Raw genomic sequence first — 16648 nt, forward strand, 5'->3', positions numbered from 1 at the left:
GAGGCGGGGGCGCGGGGCCTCCCTGCAGAGCCGAGGGGGGCCGTGTCCCCGGCCCTTCCCCGGGGCCCCCGGGCGACCCGGGCCCACTCCTGCGGAAGCTCCACTCAGGAGCCTCCTCACCGGAGCCTGCGCTCTCGTGAGAGCCGCGCTCCCCCCTCCACGCGGCCCGCCCGGTCCTGGGACGCCCGTCGGCGCGGGCGGGTGCCCGGCCGTGCCCAGGAGCCACCGCCGGGCCTCTCCCCGCGCGCGCGGGGGCCTGGAGGCGAGCAAGCTCACGCCGCGGCCGCCCCGCCAGCCCTGCCTGCCTTTGGCTTGGGGTCTGGAACAAGCCGTCTTCTGCCACACCTGGCACACGTGCGCGGCGCGTGCACACACACACACACACCCCTACCCCTTGTCACTTCCTCAGACTCCCCCTAGGATGGAGCAGGGCCGGGAGAAGAGTAGGTGGTCGTTCTGAGATAACGCCTCCAGAGCTCACCCCACGGAGACCCAGGCGCTGGGCTCTGGGTGACAAACGGCCGTGGGGTAATAAACAGCCCCTCACTTGGGTCTGCTGTGTTCTTGAGCCCTGTGTCCTGGGTTCATAGCGGGGTGAGCCCAGGATTTGAGTCCTTCTGGACACAGAGCAGGCGGGAGACGGGGGGAGGGCGGGTACCGCGTGTTCTGTGGTGGCCCTGTGAGCGACCGGGGGAGGGGCCCCTCCCCCCCCCCCCCCCCCGGTGGGCCAGGGCTGCACAGGGCCGCCTGGCACCGGAGCGGAGGAGAGGCCTGGAGGCGGCCTTCTCCCGGCGGGGCTGACCAGCTGCAGCTCCTCACGGGAGGCCACATCTGGGCAGAACAAGGAGGCCTGCCGGGCACCGGGGGCTCCCGCCTTCCATCCTAGCCACTCAGGAGGCTGAGATCAGAGGACAACAGTTCAAAGCCGGCCTGCACAGGAAAGCCCATGAGACCCTATCTCCAAAAACTACTCAAAGACGTTGGAAGTGGCCCTGGGGCTCCAGAGGCAGAGCGCCAGCCTTGAGCAAAAGGGGCTCAGGGACGGCACCCAGCCCCAGAGTCCAAGCCCCAGGACCGGCAAAAACCACCCACCAAGGAAGCCCACCGTGTCCGAGAGACCGAGTCCCCTCCGCCCTCACCGGCAGGGCCGTGCGCCACGCGCGTTTTGCAGAGGCGCCTGGGCCGCGCTGGGGAGGCCGGGGGCCGGGGGCCGCCAGCAGCTTTGGTTCCAGTTCTTCCTGCCCCCTTCCCAGCCGAGGGCCGCGGCAGCCGCCTTCGCCTGCCAACCGGAGTGGAGCTACGTGGCCCGCAGGCCGAGGCCCTCCTCGCCCTCCTCGCCCTCCTCGCCCTCCTCCTGTGGAGTGGGCACGGGAAAGCTGGCCGGTACCTCAGCTGATCCCAGCCACGCTTGGCAGGGAGGGTGTGGGCTGGGTCCCCCCCTCCCCCGCCCGCCCCGTCAGCCTGGCTCCCCCCCCCCGCCCGCCCTGTCAGCCTGGCTCCCCCCCCCCCCGCCCGCCCCATCAGCCTGGCTCTGGAGGGCTCTGGAGGCGTCTCGGCCGTCACCCCCGGGGTGCTGAGGACATCCAGAGGGTGTGCTTTCTGGCCCTAGCGTGACCTGCAGTAAATTGGTCACCGGTGAGCACTGGGCCGCGCCATGCCGCCTGGCAGGACCAGGCGCCTGCCCGCGGCTGGGCGCAGGCGAGGGCGCTCGCGGAGCTGGTCGGTCCACGGAAGGCACCCTTGCGGGGCTCCCGGGCCACAAGTCCAAGCGAGGCACCTCGGGGCGGAGGTGCAGGCCCGGGCCGCGGCATGGGCGCACGGGCCAGCCTGGCCTTCCCTGTGCACGGGGGCAGCGCCCCGGTCCCTGCCCTGCCATCCCAGGCCCCGTCCCCATCACCAGGCACCTGACTTAGGGTTCCTCCTCCCACACACTCCTGTGTGACCTCACAACTAGTCACACCCACAGAGACCCGATTGCCCCATCCCACTCGAGGACCTGGCAGTCGGGGCTTCGGCACAGGACTTGGGCAACAACCTGGCTAGGTCCTGGGAGCCCAGGGGAATGACCGCCCTTCCCTCCCTCGGTCCTCAGAGGGGGGAAATGACCGCCCTTCCCTCCCTCGGTCCTCAGAGGGGGAAATGACCGCCCTTCCCTCCCTCGGTCCTCAGAGGGGGGAAATGACCGCCCTTCCCTCCCTCGGTCCTCAGAGGGGGGAAATGACCGCCCTTCCCTCCCTCGGTCCTCAGAGGGGGAAATGACCGCCCTTCCCTCCCTCGGTCCTCAGAGGGTCTCAGCCACAGCCCCTTTGCCTGATGTCACCAAGAGACGGAGTGGGAAGGCCCTGCCCTGCCCTCGCCCTGCCCTCCCATCCTCACTGCCCCCCCCCCACAGGACGAAGCCCTTGAGGTGAGCAAAGGCAGAAATTGGGTCCCCAAGAGGCTGCCCTTCTCTGCCAAGCAGGTCAAATGCCCGGGCAGAGGGGCCCCCGAACACAGCACCGTCAAGAGCTCTACCCACCCTGAGCCTGGGTGTCTCCCAGGAGAGCGCTTCTAAAATAGCATCCAGAGGCCTAAAGGAAACTATATTGTGGATTGCGGTCTATTTCTGGGCCCCTGAAGCTAAATGAGGCAGCTGCACCTGTTGGGTATGAAGGAAGGGAATTTCACAAGCCAAAAATAAAGCCGAATGCCTTCCCTTGGTACCAGCCCATGGAAAATGCTCTTGTATTTCTATCCGGGCTGGCAGAGAGCAGGAGCAGCGGAGGGCGGGTTGGCGGAGGGCTGGAGAAGGCACAGGCACCTGCCAGGGAGCAGATTTGAAATGAATGGAGGGCGCTTTCCACTTGGCACGTGCGTCAGGCGGCTGCGGCCCGCCAGCCCCTGCCAGACACCTGTGCCCGTCCAGCCCGCCCGGCACTCCGCAGCCCGCAGCCCCTCCTCTGCTCCCCCCCCCCCCGCATTTACCTGGTCCCCAGCAAACGCGCCCGGGTGTTGGTTTCACATCTGGGGTCCTGGAGCCCTGTGTACACACCCGTGCGGTGGGAGACCGCAGCGAAGAGCATGGGTGAGGCCGGCTCGGCCAGCTTTTTCTCTGGGGGCTGTGATTTGGGGGCCCCGCCTGCCTCCCCTTTCCTGCCAAGATTTCAACTCAGTTCCACCTTCCTCCCTAAAGAAATCCTCTCGAGCAAGCGGCGGCGTGGAGTGGCATGCTGTCGGAACCTCCCTCTGGGCCGAGAGGGGGTGGGCGGCCCGGGGCCCGGAGGCGCTGGGAGCAGGGGTTTCCGTGGCTGCCCAGTGGCAGCCGGGGGATGCAGACCGCAGAGCAAAGTGGGGTTCTGGACAGGACCAGGATGCACTGTGGCCTTTTCCCTGGCGGGCAGTCCTGACCACTCTCCCAGGAGGGCAGGGGTGCACAGGTGTGAGGCCCTCTGGCCGGGGGGCGGGGATGCATGTCTGGCCGGGAGACAGCACAGCGACCTCCTCCTCTCCCTGCTTCCTGCCGAAAGCCCGAGAGCTGAGGCTGCGGCCTTTATTTCCAGAAGCCTAGGGTTCTTTATTTTGTGTCAGTTGTGAGGCTTGAGCTCAGGGCCTGAGCTCTATCCCTGAGCTCTTTTTCTCAAGGTTCTACCACTTTGAGCCACAACGCCACTTCTAAGCCTAGGGTTCTAGAAATATCATTTTGTTCCAGAATGTTCTAGAGGGCTCTCTAGATACATGAAAATAGTTACCATCTATACTCAGCCCACCCCTGGCCGCACCCGCGGGGCTAAGTTTAGCTCCCTGGCAGAGCTCAGTGGAACAAAGTTTCCAGACGGCTCTGCCTCGGATGCAGAATGTCCCTGCCACCAGCAGGCTTGAGGAGAGGCCACGCGGCCCCCCTCCACCCTAGAGCCGCTTGCGATGGCTGAGATGGTGCCGCGGGTCTCCGGCGTAGCAGAGGAACCGCACGCTGTTCTTTGTCAGAGGCTGAGACCCCAAGCGAAGGGGACAGGAGCAGGGGACACGGGACACGGTGGCTGCTGTCAAGGCCTCGCACTGGGCCTCTGCAACTCTCACCAGGCCCGCAGAGGCAGCAGTGGTCGAGGCCCAGTACCAAGCAAGGGGCCACAGGAGTTTCCCAGGGCTGCCTCTCCCGGCCTCCCCTCTCCCCCTTGCTGTCTCTCCCTTCTTCTCTTCTAGCTTTTGTTTTCTGCAAAGATACACCATGACTCACCCCCGAGGAAGGCAGAGTCCTTTCAGTATTGTTCATGCTAGGCCTCACTTCCTCCACTGGCACGAGGGGCCCAGGACACCCCTCCAGGGGCAACTTTGGAAGTGCAGACTCAAAGGGAAGGAAGGGGCTTTCCTCACCTGTGCATTGACCGTTTGAGACTCAGCTGCTTAGGAGTGGGGTGGGGCTGACCCTGCCACCCTCCAGCTCCCTGAGATCTCCATCAGTCATCAAAATACCCCGGGCACACACTGGTTGGCTTGGAGACTCCATATCCAGGAATCTCTCCTATGGAAATTTGTTTGCATAAAACGTGTGCAAAAGTACTGTTTATAGAATCAAGAAGTCGGTAACAACCCCAATTGTCAGGGGATAGTTGAATATATTCTAGGACATCTAGACAACGAATGACAGTGCCCTTTGAGTACTGAATTAGGCTGATCACCAAGCAGCACATACATGCCAGCCGCCTGTGGCTCGCACCTGTAATCCTAGCTGCTCCTCAGGAGGCTGAGACCTGAGGATCGTGGTTCAAAGCCAGCCCCGGGCAGGGAAGTCTGTGAGACTCTCATCTCCAATGAACCGCCCAAGAAGCTGAAAGTGACAGAGCGCTAGCCTTGAGCAAAAAGGTTTATTCAGGGACAGCGCCCAGGACCAGCACCGAAACAAAACAAAACCACACCACATACGTGGGAGACAGCTACTTGCTTCTAATGCAGAAAGAGCGGCCGAGCGCTGGGCACACGATGCGCGGGGAGGTGAGGCGCGGCCCGCGGCACACCGGGCCCTGTGTGGTCTGAATCTCAGCCACTCGGATGCTAAAATGAGATTGAAGGGGGGGGGCGGGAATGGCTCGGAGGGCAGGTACACTGCGGGTCACACCACCGACACCACCGGCCGGACGGCCCCCGTTTCTGCGGTGCTTCTCTAGGCGTGGGCCGACCCGCTCCACCGGGGCGGGACAGCGTCGGGGCCGCTGGGAGCCGGGCGGGCCACGAGGCCGGCGGCGGCGGAGCGGGGAGCCGAGCCCGGGCGACCGCAGGACCCCGGAGCCCCGCCCTCGCCCCGCCCTCGCCCCGCCCTCGCCCCGCCCTCGCCCCGCCCCTCGCCCCAGAAGCCCCGCCCCTCGGAGTCCAGGCCGATCCCGGCGCGCCCCGCCCGGAGGCAGGTCCGCGCCCGCCGCTCACACTGCGCCTGTGCAGAACGCAGCTCGGCGTCGGCGGCCCATCGTCCGATTCCGCTCATTGGCGGAGAAGTGGAGCGGGGGCTGGACCTGCCGCTGATTGGGCAGCTCGCGAGCAGCCGGGTCCGCGTGGGCCAATCGCGTGCCAGCGCGTGAGCCGGCCGGAGCCCCGCGGGCCGGCGCCGTCGAGTCGGCGCGGGGCTGCGGGCTCGGGGCGCGCGGCTCCGCCATGGCCTCGGGGAGGCCGCCCGCGGTCGTCACCTGCACGGCGCCGGTCAACATCGCGGTCATCAAGTACTGTGAGTGCCGCGGCCGGCGGGGCGGGGCGGGGTCGCGCGGCGGGTGGGGGCCCGGCCCGGGGGTCGCGCGGCGGGTGGGGGCCCGGCCCGGGGGTCGCGCGGCTCCCCGCGGGCCCCGGCGTCCCGAGCCGCGCGCCCGCCGGGCCGCTCACGGCCGGGCCTCCGCTGGTGAGCCCCGTCCTCCCCGTCGTCCCGCGGGGCCCGGCCGCCGAGCCGCCCGCCGGCGGGCCCAGCACCCCAGCCCGGCCCCCGGGCCCGCACGTCCTCCAGGTGTGGGCAGGGCGGGGCGCGCCGGTCGCCTTCAGCGAGCCTTTCCGGACCCCAGGCTGGGGCGGCGGGGGTTCGTTGGCTCGCTTGGCTCGGTCCTGCCCGGCCCGCGGGACCGAGGGAGCTGGCGGTGTCCCGCTCGGGCCTGTCGCCACGGAGCTGCGCACGGGCTCTGTGCCGGTCTGTGTGAGAGTCAGTTTTCACACTTCCAGCCGCAGGGGCCCAGTGTGGCAGGTGCTTTTTAGTTGCTTAAGGAACTACGGGCCTGCTTCCTTCCCAGTGACTCCGCTAGGTTGTGCCCGCGCGCTGGGTGTTTCCGCCTCTCACCAGCGCGCTTTGTCCCTGTGTTTTTTGCTGGTTTGAATGTTTCATCATTCTCCCAGGAAGGCGTTTTTAACTTGCACCTAATTAATCAGTTGCTAGTGACAGTGGGCCTGTTTGCGTTCTTGTAACTCCAAGTGTTGTTCCACGTTCTAATTGAATTGTTCTCTTCGCGTTGGTTTGGGAGTGTGTTATATATTCCAGACACTGCTTCTTTGTAAGTTGACAGAGTTCCCCTGGCGTTGGTCATGCCAGGCGTACCTGTAATTGTAGCCCTCAGGAGGCCGAGCTAGGAAGGTCCACAAGTAAAGGCCTCGTCTCAAAAAAACGTTCAAACAAAAAAGCTTATCAGGGGCTGGGGATATGGCCTAGTGGCAAGAGTGCCTGCCTCGTATACATGAGGCCCTGGGTTCGATTCCCCAGCACCACATATACAGAAAACGGCCAGAAGTGGCGCTGTGGCTCAAGTGGCAGAGTGCTAGCCTTGAGCAAAAAGAAGCCAGGGACAGTGCTCAGGCCCTGAGTCCAAGGCCCAGGACTGGCAAAAAAAAAAAAAAAAAAAAGCTTATCATTATTCCTGCTTTTCAGGTCTTGTCTTTAAAATCATGAGTACTATTAGATTTTGCTAAATGCTTTTTCTGCATCTGTTGTTGGTAAGACTGCATGAGCCGGGCACCTGTGGCTCACGCCTGTCATCCCAGCTACTCAGGAGGCTGAGATCTGAGGATTGAGGTTCAAAGCCAGCTCAGTTAGGAATGTCCATGAGACTCCAACTGACCACCAGAAAACCGGAAGTGGTGCTGTGGCTCAAGTGGTCAAGCACTAGCCTTGAGCTGAAGAGCTCAGGGACAGCGCCCAGGTCCAGAGTTCAAACTCCACAACTCACCCCCCCCCCCAAAAAAAAAAAAGGGTTGCATGATTTTTTTTCTCTACCATGTTATTGCAGTGGGCAGCATTGATTTAGTTTTTAATATGACTCCATCTTTAGTTTGCTGAACTTTCCCTCTGACTCTTTTGTTTTGAGTTTGTTCACCGAGTCCCCTGAGCCTGTATTTTTCTTCATCTTCTGTTTCTTTGTGGGGGCATTCCTGTTTGTTTCAAACATATTTGTAATTGCCCTGAAAAAAGAAAAAAAGAATACCACGTAGCACCTGCCTGGCCCCAAACTCTCAATCTCCCTGCCTTGGCCTACTGGGTGCCTCACCGTGGCTGGCTGTCACTGACTACAGAGCATTTGTATCATGGCTGCTTTAAATGCTTTTCCAGAGATGTCTCTGGTACCTCTGAGCTGACCTCTGTTGGTGGTTCTTGTTACTGTTTGAAATCTCCCTTCTTTGCCAGTAGTAGGCGGTTTTGGGTGAAATCGAAAGGTTCTGCTGTGACCTAAGACTCTGCCTTATGGAAGCCACCTGGCTGGGTTTCGACCCCGCCCTCTGGGTGAGGGTGCTGTTAGAGGCAGAAGTGCAGGTTCCCCTGGCGCTGGGCGTGGGCTTGTGGCTGGCCGGCCAGCGGGGCTGGGAGTGAACCGGAAGCCCGAGCGTTTGGGGAGAGTGGAGATCTCCCCTTTCCAGCCCTGCCTGGTGGGAAGGCCCCAGGCTGCACGGGGCAGGAGGAGCAAGGCTGTGACAAGGACTTTTGTCCCGCCAGGCTGCCTGTGCTGGCTACGAGCTGTCCAGATCAGGCCTGGCTGGCTGTGTCCGTTGGCAGCTCTGCGTCTCTAGTGGCAGCTCTAGAGCATGTGGGGCAGAAAGGGCCACGCCAGGATCGGGCCCCGGGGTCTGCCTTCGCTCGCCCGGTGCCTCCTGCCGGTCGTGTGACCCCCGGGCTTGGTCATACGATGGGCTGCACGGAGGACGGGCATCTGCGGTGGCCTCTCACTTTCCCAAGGAAAGCCGTCGCTGTGTGAACCGCGAAGGGTGCTCACTTTGTGTGCATTACCTCCTCTTCTCCCCCACCCCGGGCCTCACACCAGCCCAGCCTGTGTGTGTGTGTGTGTGTGTGTGTGTGTGTGCACGCGTGTGTGTGTGTGAGAAGGTGGGCTGCATGGGCCATTCTGAGCAGGGTGGCTTGGAGGACAGTGCACAGGACAGAAGCAGAGGGGCCACCGGCGGGAAGTCCCAGCGGGGATTGTGGGTCTGGGGACCCCGTCTGACCTTTGGTTGCTTTCTCCAGGGGGGAAACGAGATGAGGAGCTGATTCTGCCCATCAACTCTTCTCTGAGTGTCACTTTGAGCCAGGACCAGGTGAGTGGCCCTGTGGTGGCCCCCAGGGACGGTTCCAGAGCTCCGGCGTGGCTGGCGCTGGGGTGAGGCAGCCTCGGGGGGCCCTGCCCTGGGCGTGGGTCTACCCCTCCCCCACCGCCCAAGACCCAGGGCCTCCTGGACAGCCGTGTCCCTTCACCTACAAGTCCACGTTCTGCGTGGGAGCTGGGCGTGGGCGCTGCCCCGCCCCCAGGGCCTGCCTCAGCCCCCCACCTCCTGCACGCACGCCCCTGGGATGGGCAGCTCGGGGGGCGGTGAGCATCAGGCCTCACCTCGGCCTCAGCGGCTCTGGGTTTGCCTTCCCAGTTAAAAACCACCACCACGGCGGCCATCAGCAAGGACTTCGCGGAGGACCGGCTCTGGCTGAACGGCCGGGAGGAGGACGCGGGGCAGCCGCGCCTCCAGGCCTGCCTGAGGGAGAGTGAGTGGGCCGGGGCCGGCTCCGCGGGGCGTCTGCCTCTCCGTCCTCCGCCCCCAGAGCCCGCTGCAGGCCGGGGCCACCCTCACGCTCCTCTGCCCCGCAGTCCGCCGCCTGGCCCGGAAGCGGAGGGGGGCCGGAGACGGAGGACTCGCCGCCCCTCAGCCTCAGCTACAAAGTGCACGTGGCCTCGGTGAACAACTTCCCTACCGCCGCGGGCCTCGCCTCCTCCGCCGCCGGCTACGCCTGCCTAGGTGGGTGCGTGGGGCCGGGGCCCAGGCTCCAGTCAGGCGCAGGAGGGGCTTTCTGCTCAGAGCACCCGGGGCGCCTGTTGGGCTCTGGGCTCTGCCGTCTCCGGTTCATCCTGTTCTCCGACCGGGGGTCTCCCCTCTGGGAGGCTTGTCGGTTGCCCGGGACAGAGGCGATGCCGGCTCGTGTTCGAGTGCTGCCTGGCCCAGGCGGGCTCCTGCCCCCGCCGGGACACCCCGTGCTCCGAGGGGAGGGATGGGGCCTGGACGAATGGGTGCCGCGCGGGGGGCCGGTGTCCTGCTTCTGCCCTGTTCCCGGGGGGCCGGCACACTGCCGCTCACGTGACCCCACTTGTGCGCAGCCTATGCCTTGGCCCGAGTCTACGGGGTGGAGGGCGACCTCTCCGAGGTGGCGCGCCGGGGCTCGGGCAGTGCCTGCCGGAGCCTGTACGGGGGCTTCGTGGAGTGGCAGATGGGGGAGCAGGAGGACGGCAAGGACAGCATCGCCCGGCAGCTGGCCCCTGAGGGCCACTGGCCCCAACTCCGAGTCCTTGTCCTCGTGGTAAGGGGCTGGGGTGTGGCCGGCGGGTGGGTGTCTGTCCGGTAGTTAGGGCCAGGACTGAGAATCGGGGAGTCCGGCCTGGGCCCCACAGGGCACAGTGGTCAGGAGTTGCTCCCCTTCCGCGACCCAGTCTCCCCCAAAGTCAGAAGCCCCTGATTCCTCCTCCTGCTGTCAGAGGGGGCCTCGGCAGGGCCCCCGGCGGGCCAGCCAGCACCGTGTCGTGTCTAGGTGAGTGCCGAGAAGAAGCTGATGGGCAGCACAGCGGGCATGCAGACCAGCGTGGAGACCAGTGCCCTGCTCAAGGTAAGGAGGGTGCGGGGGGGGGGGGCAGGCTTGGGGCCCCGCCCCTGGTCTCAGTCTCACGCCAGGCTCCGCTCCGTCCTCTGGCCGGGCTGCACCTGCTCGCCCCGGTGGTGGACTCAGGGCTGCCCGGGCCTCTGACGTGGGAGCGGGCTGTCGTGAGCGTGCCCGCCTGCACCCCTAAAACACCACTGTGCCTGGCAGTTCCGGGCCGAGTCGGTGGTCCCGGCACGCATGACGGAGATGGCCCGCTGCATCCAGGACCGCGACTTCCAGGGCTTCGCCCAGCTGACCATGAAGGACAGCAACCAGTTCCACGCCACCTGCCTGGACACCTTCCCACCCATATCCTACCTCAGCGACACCTCCCGGCGCGTTATCCAGCTGGTGCACCGCTTCAACGCCTACCACGGGCAGACCAAGGTAACGAACGAGTCACGGAGGGCGTGGGATAGGCCCGCGTGGGGCCCGGCAGACGCCCCTGCCCTGCCCCCGAGCCGCCGGGCGTGGGATAGGCCCGCGTGGTGCCCTGCAGACGCCCCTGCCCCCCTGCCCCCGAGCCGCCGGGTGTGGGATAGGCCCGCGTGGTGCCCTGCAGATGCCCCTGCCCTGCCCCCCGCCCCCGAGCCGCCGGGCGTGGGATAGGCCCGCGTGGGGCCCGGCAGACGCCCCTGCCCTGCCCCCCGCCCCCGAGCCGCCGGGCGTGGGATAGGCCCGCGTGGTGCCCTGCAGACGCCCCTGCCCTGCCCCCCGCCCCCGAGCCGCCGGGCGTGGGATAGGCCCGCGTGGGGCCCTGCAGACGCCCCTGCCCCGCCCCCCTGCCCCCTGCCCCCGAGCCGCCGGGCGTGGGATAGGCCCGCGTGGGGCCCGGCAGGCCCTCCCACCCCGCTGCCCAGCACTGCACGCTCTCCTGCTGGACTGTCTTCATTCTTACCATCAGGTAGGTTTGCGAGGAGACGGCGGTTCCAGACGTCAAGGTAGACGCCCTGCATCTTGACCGGTTCTGTGGGGTTTGGTTTCCTGGCGTGGCGCTGGCCGCGCGCGGTCCTCGTCCCGGCCTCGCCACCCGCCTGAGGACTCGTGTCCGGGCCCGGGGGCCTGCCGACGTGCAGGGCGGACCTCACGTTCCCCGGCGGCCGGGGCTCTGAGCTGGGGCGCTGTGGGTTGCAGGTGGCGTACACGTTTGACGCGGGCCCCAACGCGGTGATCTTCACCCTGGATGACACCGTGGCTGAGTTGTGGCGGCTGTGAAGCACAGCTTTCCCCCCGCCGCCAACGGAGACAAGTGAGCGCGTGCCTGCCCTCCGCGGGGAGACGGGGCAGCGGGCGTCCTTCCCGGGCTTCCAGGGGGCAGCGGGCGTCCTTCCCGGGCTTCCAGGGGGCAGCGGGCGTCCTTCCCGGGCTTCCAGGGGGCAGCGGGCGTCCTTCCCCGGGCTTCCAGGGGGCAGCGGGCGTCCTTCCCGGGCTTCCAGGGGGCAGCGGGCGTCCTTCCGGGCTTCCAGGGGGCAGCGGGTGTCCTTCCCGGGCTTCCAGGGGGCAGCCGGCGTCCTTCCCGGCAGGGGGCAGCCGGCGTCCTTCCCGGGCTTCCAGGGGGTAGCGGACGTCCTGCTGGGAGCAGGGGGCAGCTGAGGCTGTTCCCACGGCGGTGCCATTGCTGTCACCTCCTGCCTAGGGGTCGCACAAGCGATCATCCCCGAGTTGCTCTTCCTCTAAGACTCAGCCTCTCGTCAGCTCAGGACCCTGCACGCTGACCCGCGGAAGCTGACTTTAGTTTTCACTAAGAAACCCCACGGGGTGAGGAGGCCTGGCCGGGGCTCTGCGGAGCCTGTCTCGGCCGGGGTCCCCGGGCTGGCTGTGGAGGCGCAGCCCATGCTGGAGCTACAGCGCCCGCCTTGCTTTGTGCCAGGTTCCTGAAGGGCTTGCCGGTAGCGCCCGCCCCTCTCCCTGAGGGGCTGCAAGCGGCGCTGGCTGGGGACCCCGCCCCTGGGGCTGTGCAGTACATCATCGTCACCCAGGTGAGGCCGGGCACAGCCCGGGGCCCTGGCACCCATGCGGCGGGACGCTAGGGCCCAGCTCGCTTCCCCTGGCTGCTGCTCAGGCAGGAGACAGGACGCTAACAAGAGAAGGGGCACGATGGCAGCGGGCTGCCCCCTGCGTCCCGTGGATGTGGAGGTGACACGTCACCGCCCTCCCGTGTCCCGTGGACGTGGAGGTGACAGGTCACCGCCCTCCCGTGTCCCGTGGACGTGAAGGTGACAGGTCACTGCCCCCCGCGTCCCGTGGATGTGGAGGTGACAGGTCACCGCCCCCCGCGTCCCATGGGCGTGGAGGTGACAGGTCACCGCCCCCCGCATCCCGTGGATGTGGAGGTGACAGGTCACTGCCCCCCGCATCCCGTGGATGTGGAGGTGACAGTTCACCGCCCTCCCGTGTCCCGTGGAGGTGACAGGTCACCGCCCCCCCGCGTCCCATGGGCGTGGAGGTGACAGGTCACTGCCCCCCCGCATCCCGTGGATGTGGAGGTGACAGGTCACTGCCCCCCGCATCCCGTGGATGTGGAGGTGACAGTTCACCGCCCTCCCGTGTCCCGTGGATGTGGAGGTGACAGGTCACCGCCCTCCCGTGTCCCGTGGAGGTGACACGTCACCGCCCCTGCATCCCGGCAGACGTGGAGGTGACAGGTCTCCGCCCTCTGTGTCCGGGTGGACGTGAAGGTGACAGGTCACTGCCCCCCGCGTCCCGTGGATGTGGAGGTGACAGGTCACCGCCCTCCGTGTCCCATGGATGTGGAGGTGACAGGTCACCGCCCCCCGCGTCCTGGCCGGCATGTAGGTGACAGGTCACTGCCCTCTGCGTCCTGGTGGACGTGGAGGTGACTTGCCCACGTGGAGCTGTGGAGCGATGGTGGAAGTAGTGCGGATGGGTCGCCCCTGGGTGGGTGCTGGAGCTGTCGGGGATGCGTGGCTTGGCCTCCGTCCTCAGGGCCACCCCCTCGTGAGCAGGCAGGTCCCTGCATCCTGTTCCAAGCCCTGCGCCTGCCCTAGCCGCAGCCCGCTCTCCATGCCAGGCCGCGTGCTTGGGCCGCCTCCCTGTGCCCGGGGCGCGGGGCAGGGTGGGGGCCCTGCTGGCTGAGTCATCTCAGCCTGGACGAGCAGGGTAGGGGCGGGGCCGTGTAGGCAGGTTAGCTCTGGGACTTACCTGGCCGAGGACCCCGCAGCCCCCAGGACAAGGAAGCCTGTCCCCCGATGATTGACACTGGTTTCTCCCCCCGCAGGTGGGGCCGGGTCCTCAAGTCCTCGATGACCCCCATGCTCACCTCTTGGGCGCCGATGGCCTCCCAAAGCAGGCCTCTTAACCAGCTCCACGTCGGTCTTCCCACCCTGCCTGGGGACCCCAGAGCCAGTGTGACGGCTTGCTGTGCCGTGGGGACCCGTGGGGGCACCTGGCCCCTCCTGGCCCTGGGACCGGCCTGGTGGCACCCTGGGGCCCAGGCACAGTGGGGAAGTGGAGTGGCCTCCCGCAGCCACCCAGGAAGCCTCCGTGATGGGAATTGGGCCCAGACGGCTGGTAAGGGGTGCCAGCCGCCTACTCCACCCTTGCCGTGTTCCCCCGCAAGCTTCCCGGAGCCCCTGTCCCCTGAGGGGCGCGTACGATGCGAGCAGAGCCGCCCAGGGCCTCAGGAACCGGCCCCGAGCCTGGAGGACGGGGGCTGGGCGAGCGTGGTGATTGGATGTTCCTCTGGCTGTGAGGGGCGGTGCCTGGAGTGGGAGCAGGGGGCCTTGGTGGCCCCCAGGAATAAACCGATGCCACCCTTGAGCTGTCTGGCTGCTTCGCCCTGTGCCTAGGTCCCTGGTCTGAAAGCGCCCGGGGCGGCCTGCGGTGGCAGCGAGCCGTGCCCACCTTGCTCCCTGCCTTCCTGACGGGGCGGGGCCCCGGCCCTGAGCTCCTGATCCACTCAGTGGCTCCCGTCGGGTCTAAGCCTGCACCGGGACCGCGTCCTCCCGGGGCTGCCCGCTGCCTTCCCGTTCCCAGGGTGGGCCCTGGCAGTGCGAATCAGCGCTGGGCTTGCTCTACTTTGTGGGGTCTCCTGGCCTTGCGTATGCTGCCCTCCCTTGAGTCCTGTGGTCTCCTGAGAGAGGCCATACCCGGATCGGCTGGCCCCGAAGGGGGGTCCGCAGTTACCTGGCCCTGTGCCAGCCGGTGGGGCTAGCACCACGCAGCAGGGGCAGGGGGCCCTGGCCCCTGTGCAGGGCTGGGGAGCTCTGGAGAGGCCTGGGCCAAGACCACTTCCTGCCCTTGGAGTGATGCCCACCGCCGGTGCCGCGGGCCACCCTGGAACCCGCTCCACTGCTGCCTGGGTGGGGATGCCGCAGGGAACGTTCCCTAGTGGGTCGGACAGGGCTGGGGATATGGCCTAGTGGCAAGAGCGCTTGCCTCCTACACATGAAGCTCTCGGTTCGATTCCCCAGCACCACATATATAGAAAACGGCCAGAAGCGGCGCTGTGGCTCAAGTGGCAGAGTGCTAGCCTTGAGCGGGAAGAAGCCAGGGACAGTGCTCAGGCCCTGAGTCCAAGCCCCAGGACTGGCCAAAAGAAAAAACAACAAAAACCAAGTGGGTCGGACAGGAGTGGGGACAGGAGTGGGGACAGGAGTGGGGACGCTCCTGCAGGCCTCCTTTCCCCAGGATGGGGCTCTGCGCGCCTGGAGGGCGTGGCTATGCGGGCGGGCGTGGCTTTCCCGGGTGGTGGGCGTGGCGGGCCTGTGTGGTGGGCGGGGCTGTGCGGGTGGGCGGGGCGGGCGTCCAGCGGGCTGGGCTTCCCCAGTTACCCCGGAGCGGAGCGCAGCGGAGCGGAGCAGCCCAGCGGAGCAGTCCCCGCGGCCGGCCGAGTCTGCAGCATGGGGCAGATCGAGTGGGCCATGTGGGCCAACGAGCAGGCGCTGGCGTCCGGCCTGAGTGAGTGCAGGCGGGCAGGACCCCGGGCCGGGTCCCGGCGGGGCCTCCGGGCGGGAAGGGGGCGTTAGGGCTGAGGCTGGAGCGGGACCGGCTGCGGGCTGTGCCCCGCGGCCCCCTCGCCCTCGCCCCGGCCCCCTCCCCTCCTCCCTCGCCCCGGCCCCCTCCCCTCCTCCCTCGCCCTCGCCCCGGCCCCCTCCCCTCCCCTCCTCCCTCGCCCTCGCCCCGGCCCCCTCCCTCCTCCCTCGCCCTCGCCCCGGCCCCCTCCCTCCTCCCTCCCCCCCCCCCCCCGGCTCCCTCCCCCACCCACGCCCCGGCCCCCTCCCCTCCCCTCCTCCCTCGCCCTCGCCCCGGCCCCCTCCCTCCTCCTCCTCCCGCCCCCCCCCCCCCCCCCCCGCCCTGACCTCAGCGAGGAGGAAGTTGCCGCGGGGCAGAGGCCTTTCTCCCCGGTGGTTTCCGGGCACCCGCCGCCCCGCCCGGAGCTGGCCTCCTCCCAGGGTCCTCTGCGGCCCTGGCCCTGGGGTCGCCAGGGCCCCCGCTGGCTCGGACCCCGCACGCGCGGCCCCGGGTGGCCGCTGGCTTTGGGGGCCGGGCGGGGCGGCCCCCACTGCTCCCTGCCTGGCTGCAGCCGGGCTGGGCTGGGCCGTGCGGCCGGCCCTGCGGGGACCCCGGGCCCCGAACCCCAGGGCGGGGCCCAAGGCCCGAGGAGCCCGCCTGCAGGGACCTGCACTCGTTGTGGGGTGCCGGCGCCCCACCACTCACCGAGCTGGTGGCAGGGGGGAGAGGGAGGGGAGGGGGAACTCCCAGAACCCCCAGACTTGAGCCTCCGGCCCTCCCTTTGGGCTGGGCCTGCCTGGTGTCCCCAGCCTCCTCTCCCTGCTGCTGCGTGGCTGCCACTGTGAGCCAGTTTAGACCACCCCCCTCCCTCTGCCCCCTCCCCCTTCCCTCTCCTCCCCCTTCCTTCTCCCCCCTTCTCCCCCCTTCCTTCTCCCCCCTTCTCCCACTTCCTTCTCCCCCTTCCTTCTCCCCCCTTCTCCCCCTTCCTTCCCCCTTCTCTCCCCCTCTCTCCCCTTCTCCTGCCTTCTATCCCCTTCTCCCCCCTTCCCTCTCCCCCCTCCTCCCCCTTCTCTCCTCGGCCCCTGGGCTGTCACTGGCCTGGCGGAGCTTGGGCTGTGGGGCACACTGGCTGTGCCCTCCAGGAGGTAGAGGGGGCGAGCTCCGGGGCTGGGGCCGTCTCCCGTGCAGCTGAGTCTGTGGGGCCGAGCTGGCCCGAGGTGCCACTGGGGGCCCCGCGTGCAAACCGGGCTTCCCCCAGCTCTGTTCCCTGCGAAGCGCGGGGCTCGCTCCCGTGTCCCCCAGCAGCGAGGCTTCTCCTGGCTTTCCACCTAGTGGTTCCTGCTGCCGAAGGAGCCCTGCCCTCCCCTGCCCTCCCCTCCTTTCCCTTCCTTCCTTTCCCTTCCCTTCCCTCCCTCTCTCCTTCCTTTCCCTTCCTCCTTCCCTTCTCTCCCTCCCTCCCTCCTTCCCCTTCCCTTTCCCCTCCCCTCCCCTCTCTCCCTTAGTTCTCTTTTTCTTTCTCTCTTCTCTTGCTTTTTAACCATGTAGCCCAGGCTCCCCTCGGCACTGCCC

At 67.2% G+C, this 16648-nt stretch overlaps 2 protein-coding genes across 2 annotated transcripts in view; both read left to right on the forward strand.

Moving 5' to 3' along the window:
* The first annotated feature begins 5525 nt into the window (after positions 1 to 5525).
* On the forward strand, positions 5526 to 13883 carry Mvd (mevalonate diphosphate decarboxylase). The gene is given in 13 exon segments (XM_048354947.1): positions 5526 to 5692; positions 8453 to 8523; positions 8848 to 8962; positions 9066 to 9106; positions 9108 to 9213; positions 9570 to 9769; positions 9998 to 10072; positions 10274 to 10492; positions 11240 to 11303; positions 11306 to 11354; positions 11976 to 12084; positions 13344 to 13461; positions 13500 to 13883. Coding segments are annotated over 12 exon segments (1200 nt in total). The 5' UTR covers positions 5526 to 5622; the 3' UTR covers positions 13425 to 13461; positions 13500 to 13883.
* Positions 13884 to 14892: 1009 nt separating this feature from the next.
* Positions 14893 to 16648, forward strand: part of LOC125358089 (cytochrome b-245 light chain) — an 8632-nt gene continuing 6876 nt past the window's right edge. The window contains exon 1 of the mRNA XM_048354950.1: positions 14893 to 15025. Coding sequence (XP_048210907.1) covers positions 14968 to 15025 — 58 coding nt within the window. The 5' untranslated portion in view covers positions 14893 to 14967. The remainder of the gene's footprint in view (positions 15026 to 16648) is intronic.

This window comes from Perognathus longimembris, chromosome 10, assembly GCF_023159225.1.
Source record: "Perognathus longimembris pacificus isolate PPM17 chromosome 10, ASM2315922v1, whole genome shotgun sequence".
In the NCBI taxonomy this organism is placed as follows: domain Eukaryota; kingdom Metazoa; phylum Chordata; class Mammalia; order Rodentia; family Heteromyidae; genus Perognathus; species Perognathus longimembris.